This window comes from Carassius gibelio, chromosome B16 (genome assembly GCF_023724105.1).
Source record: "Carassius gibelio isolate Cgi1373 ecotype wild population from Czech Republic chromosome B16, carGib1.2-hapl.c, whole genome shotgun sequence".
NCBI classification, from domain to species: Eukaryota; Metazoa; Chordata; class Actinopteri; order Cypriniformes; family Cyprinidae; genus Carassius; species Carassius gibelio.
The window spans coordinates 23,953,652-23,959,724 of record NC_068411.1 but is presented as its reverse complement, the minus strand read 5'-3'; the positions used below and the strand labels follow the sequence as shown (position 1 = coordinate 23,959,724).

Sequence of the window (6,073 nt, the reverse complement as noted above, 5' to 3'; positions counted from 1 at the left end):
GTGTGAATATACCTCTACAGACTTTTTTAAAGTATCTATAATTTATAATAATATATTACACAATTAAAATATGAATGAAATATATTTTAAAAGCCCCTTTCACACTGCACGTTGGACCCGGCAACTTGCCGGAACATTGCCGGGATTGATTCCGGCATTGAACCCGGGTCGGGGACCTAGTAACATTGCCGGGTTCAATCCCGGGACGAGCAATGTGTGAACAAAAGCCAGATCTAATGTGTGTCGTAGTGATGTCGCATGTTATCGCGCGACTCTTTTACCGGCTGGTTTGAAGGGAAGATCAACGTTTCGCGACAAACAAATATGTGCAAACTGTTATGAAGCAGAGATCAGTTGGTTCCTCACTTTTCGCGCTGACGCCGAGAACGTTCACCAGCTTCAGTGAAAGTATAACGTGCCTAACGTTTTCGACTCATACATTACACGTCACGCCGTGATGTCACGTGTCGTTACAGGACCTTTACGGGTTGTGTGTGAGAGCACGCACATATCCCGGGTAATCACTGGCAGTGTGAAAGTGCAAAATCTAGTGACCCAGGAACAATTGCTGGAGCACTTTACCCATGTATTTGCCGGAATTGCAGTGTGAAAGGGGTTTAAAGAGATAGAGCTGTGAAAGGGGCTAAAGAGATAAAGCAAAGCTATATAATAAAGTTCACTATGAAGCATGTTACATTTACCACAAACTATAGCACTCAAAATTGTCAAGAATTCTATTGTTACCTAATTTCCATTATTTTATTAATGAGTTGGCCACTAAAAATGCAGACAGCACACACACCGAAACAAACAATAGGCCTACTGTTAGTGGCAGCAGTTCTTTTTTAGTGAATTCGCCCCATAGTTTGTATTCCACCAAGTCGTTTCAGTCAGACTCAGTTGGTTAACTTCAGGTCACACTCAGCACGGAATGGAAGAAACTGATCTTTACACTCAGTGCAGCTCTGGATAGCTTATAGCACCCAGAGGCAGGGGGAACTAATACGGTGTGACCCTAAAGTCGTGTATACATACACCAGAGGAATTAAAGAAACTACCCAAGAGCGAGAGTGCCACGTTGCCAGGGAGATTAGCCCAGCGAGCTTTTATGTGTGCATCAATGTAAGCAGGAAGATGGCAAAATAAATAAATAAAAGCGGCAAAATGGAACATTATTTGGTGTTAAATCTGTAAAAATGAAACGCTAATGCCTGCTCTATCTCGCTGCCTTCCTGTCTCTGTTTTTTATTCATACCTTCCTCTAAAAGCTGAGCTTGTTTGCCATGCTAGGATCATTTAAAAGTCTAATTTATTTGTAATGAAGTCAGGAAGCATTTGATATGACACTGTGAGTTAGAACGAGGGAACAGTCAAGAGAAAAGCCACATGTATTACATGCAATGTGTACAGGAATGTAACCATCACGGTCGCTGCCCACCTCAAGGCACATGCTAAACCTATTCATTTCATTATAGTGAAAGTAAAGGGAAATCATGGAATATGCTTGACGTGAAATCGAGTACATTCACATTTTGAATAGTTTGTTTAGTCTGAATTATACATTAGCTGGACCTGCTTGGGAAAAAATGCAGTGTTTTAAGATGAATCTGAAACAGTTGTTGTCAGATTTAGTTGAAGATGCTATTGAAACATGATCTTGACAAAAAGTTGACACTTTTAATGCTGATTTCAAGAGTTGCACTGAAAATAGCTGCCTGGGGGGTTTCCAAAATGGTCATGAGTGAACTGACTTTAAAGGGAGGAACTTTGGACATAATCTGTGAGCAGAAACTGTACTTTCCACCTGCAAAAATTCTCTGAGAAAAAAAATCTCAAAGCACAGATCACCTGCAGGCTATTGCATGCCATATTTGCTTTTCTGTAGGAAAGAAGAAATGTGTTTTCTCTCTTTTCAGTCTGCACATTATGTGTTTTAATTTCACAGCTGTCGTGTTTTGAATTGAATCAGAGCTGTTAGGATTAAGATGAATGCATTTTGATAATTCATAATCCGGAACTGAGACCGGGCAACAGGGCAGAACACATCTGTCATGTAGGCTTCACATATTTAACCACTTCCTCTTATAGGGTGAAAAATTGCTGCAGAAAACATAGCTCTCAAACTAAGAGCCCACATACTCTGAACAGACTCTACACGCACACAGTTTGTCCCAAAATATCCACTGCCTCCTCAAGACATTCCTCACCCACGTTCTGCTGACTCATTCAGGTAAATTAACATGAATACCGCTTAATCGAGAATGCTATTTTCACTGTTATTCTTTGCTTTAAACACCTCAGCACAGGTTTCAAAACTGTAAATGAGGTGCAAGTGTTTTATTCACCTAGAAATTTAGAAGAAGTGTCTATGTTCCTGTTTAAGTTGGGAAAAAAAAGAGTTTGTCTGGATATGTAACAATACCAACAGGAGAAGCAGGTACAAGACATTATTTCATGCCAACATTATAAAAATAGGTGATAGAAAAAATGATTGCTAAAAATGTTGAGCTTTTAAAAAGAGTGTATTAAAGTCAACAAGAAACAGCATTTTCTAATAATTTGTATTTCCAAATTCTGACATGTTTCAGATTGAAAAATTAAGGATGCTTAATATATAGGTGTAGTCTCAACTATCAGTTTATTTAAGAATTTTTCAAATCTATCATTAATCATCCATGTTAGATTAATATCAGCCAATATTGTATATTAATTGTTGATCTGCTTTTTTTTCATTTAAAAGAGCTACTAACATGCTCATTTTACTTTAAAAACACTATAAATGTAATAACATCATTATCTTTAGCAGTTCTTATTATATCCAAATATCAGTTTTTCATACTGTTCATTATAATGTTTTCCTAAATTAACTTTTTAGCATTTTAAATGGTTTTAGTTCTTAATGTTTATATTATTTTGATTTAGACAAAATAATATTGAATTTTAATATTGTGTCATTTGGTAATTGGTTTTGGCAAAAAATTTAATTATCAGTACATTGCTTAGTTGAATTTTTTTTAGGAATTAATTAGATTATGTGTCTTTAGTCAATATTTGGATGTGCATAGTAAAAAATGGCAAATTAAAATGATTTTATATTTCAGTCATTATTTTCCAGCTGTTTTGATCTTAAATTGCTTTCTTTCTCCCTGCAGATTTTATCCAATGATGACAAATCATTTCAGCCTTTTGATTGCCATCTTGGTCATAGCCATTCAAACATTAAACACTGAAGAAGAGCTGAAGGAGACTGGATTTGGATATCCACCTCCCCGACATGGACTTGCCTTAATAAAGTGGTATGTGAAAGCGTGCATTGACAATAACATGGTGGCTCTCTGTGACCCTTTGACTGGACAGTTTGGGTTCCATGAGTTCCATAACAGCGGGTTCCTGCTCCCTCCACTGAAGGACAAAAGCATGTATATGTACTTCACCATAGGAAACCTCCACTACCACCACTCTGAGGATCTTCCCTATGAAGTAAGGAAATATTATGATCCACATAACAAAATGAGCAACATGGACAGAGTCATTGTGAAGCTCAACAGGAACAAGAACAAAATCGAGGAGATCTACATATCAGAGCACTATACACCTCAAAGAACTTTTCAGTTAGGAGCCTCTCTCATCAGTGACTTAAGACAGCAGCAGAACTCTCAAAACATTTCACATAAGATCTTCCATTATTAAAATAAAATAAAAATCCTGTATTACCACATTTGCTTCCACTATTTCCCCACAGCTGCGCCTTTTTGCACTTTCAGTTTACTAGATATTTTAACTTTCACTTCTGAGTTTTTCTTCTGTACAGCCTATTTTATACCACTTCTCTTTTTTATTCTCTTCATCACATGCCAAAAAACAGTTTAGTAACTTCCTACATGAAGCTGAATGTGGACTTTAGATCTGGGTAGGTTAACAGTTTACGGCAATGTGATTAATTCTGCCTACCTTTGGTCATATCAATTATAAAGATGGGCTTAAAAGGTGAAGTGTGCAATTCTTAATTTTTTCTATCCCAACTCATGCAGCCTGATCTCATTAGTATTCATAGGTATTTGTATAGAATTTACGTTTGCATTTCTTTATATTCGAATATACACTGAAAACACAATACATACAAACTGGCAGCATCTTAAACAACCATATTTACACTTGCACAGCTAAAAAAAAAATTTCTTTTTATGATTAAATGATGAGCCCTTAAACCTCCCCCTATCCTGATTACTTTCTCATATATATATATATATATATATATATATATATATATATATATATATATATATATATATATATATATGCAATTGCAAAATGTCTGTAAAATTTTGCAGAGCAAAAGGTCCTTAAGTGTTAACTTTGTGTTGGTAAGCTTGGCAAATTTGTTTGATCAACTTGATGCCATTGCAGAATCTGTAATGATTGAAGTTACTGGAATGATCCATGGCAATAATCGTACCTCTGAAGCGCCAATACATATTAAACGAACAAAATCACATTGCAGAATACAAAAACAACTATAAGTATTTTTGGTAGATCTTCCCGGGAAAGCATATACAACAACCAGCCCAACAGCAACACTAGCTCAATCAGTGTAGGGGAGTATTCAGGGAACATTCAAATATCTTAAAACATTAGTAAATCCATTTGGTGTTGTGGAAAAATTACACATTTCACCTTTAATTCTAATGTAATTCAGATTATTAAAATCGCTCCTTGAAGAAAGGTTACATTCATTAATTCTGCTTTAATTAATGCAAATGCAAGACAATTTCACTACTCCAAATTTAAAAAAGGAAGACTTCTGACAATAAACTGTGATTCAGCTTTTTTTGAATAATGTGTTGAAACATGTGTATATGCATATGCATAAGCAACAGACAGATAATGAGTAATGCTTACTAATGCACAGACGAAAGTGTTCATTGTGACGTGCTATGTAAATGCATCCAGTCTGAGACTATTAAAGACTGTTGCAACACAACAACAAAAAATGCTTGAAGTTTCTTATAAGTGTTCCATTAGTTGTTTTAATTTAGTAAGAGGAAAAAGAGTCTCAACCTCACTCAATTCAAGTACTGTACAACATATTCACTGTAGAGGTGTAAGTGGACAGTGGATTTCAATCATGGGACAAAAGATGTGAACATGTACAATACAATAGTTTGAAAATCAAAGATTTGGGTGAAACTTTTGGTCTCTGAACAGCAACGCTGCCACCAAAACCCAAAACTGTTTGAGACATAAAAACCAAGATTACAGTACATATTGCTAAATGTCTTCAGCGTCAAAGATAGCTCATCAGTGTCTAATGTGTCTAATTTAATTAGATGCGAAGATCATAGACTTGATTGTACATTTCGCTCAGTATGTCTAGGGCAAAAAGATGACAATTTTGGGCTTTTTTCCACCACCACCATTTTCTTTTCTTTTTTTACATTTTCCTTTGCAGCTATAGGGGGGGAAGTCAGGAGTACTTTGACAGAATTCTAAAGCAGCAGACAGAACAGATGTCTTGGGATGATTAATGTGCCTCTCCTCCTCTCCTCTGAAGAGCAGTGCGTCTGCGCCTCTTGCACCCTCCTCTCCAGAGTTACTGTGCAGAGTCCCTCCCGGAGTCAGGGCCACCCTCCACCTCTGCGCCTTGCAGCCCATCTCACTCTTAACCGAGGAATGATGGGACAGTGAGCTGCAAAGTGCCGGTCAATGAGGAGACACGATAATGTGCCATCTGAAAATCCAGCACTTGTGAAACGTTTAGGGTAGGATAGCTCACTGGAGAAGGGGCCTCTGAGAGATGAAGTGATTCTGTGACGATAATGAGCGATATTGAATATTGCAGTTCTGTTTTCTCATAGTAGGCTGTTTTGACAGAGTGTGGACGCCTTTGTATTGGTCTTGAGATTCTTGAGTGGGCTTTGGTCGGTAAAGGAGGAGTTTAGAGGGCAGGTTTGTATGCTCAGGGGATTACAACGAAATCCCATAGATAGAGGAGGGCAGAAAGATGAGCAGAAGCCAAGTGTGACTGTTTCTAGTGGTGAGGGTTGTTACAGCTGAAAACACTTCCATAGAGCAA

At 37.1% G+C, this 6,073-nt stretch overlaps 1 protein-coding gene across 2 annotated transcripts; it reads left to right on the top strand.

Annotated features, from left to right (window-relative positions):
• Positions 1-1,812: 1,812 nt before the first annotated feature.
• On the top strand, positions 1,813-3,716 carry si:ch211-198c19.1 (uncharacterized protein LOC100151013 homolog). Of its 2 annotated transcripts, XM_052579325.1 has the most exons (3): positions 1,813-2,230; positions 2,350-2,437; positions 3,153-3,716. In XM_052579325.1, the coding sequence occupies exon 3, from the start codon at positions 3,163-3,165 to the stop codon at positions 3,688-3,690; it is 528 nt and encodes a 175-aa protein (XP_052435285.1). In that variant the 5' UTR covers positions 1,813-2,230; positions 2,350-2,437; positions 3,153-3,162; the 3' UTR covers positions 3,691-3,716. The 2 variants fall into 2 exon arrangements, with proteins under 2 accessions (XP_052435285.1, XP_052435284.1); XM_052579324.1 differs by lacking the exon at positions 2,350-2,437 and having other exon boundaries at positions 1,835-2,230.
• Positions 3,717-6,073: the final 2,357 nt, after the last annotated feature.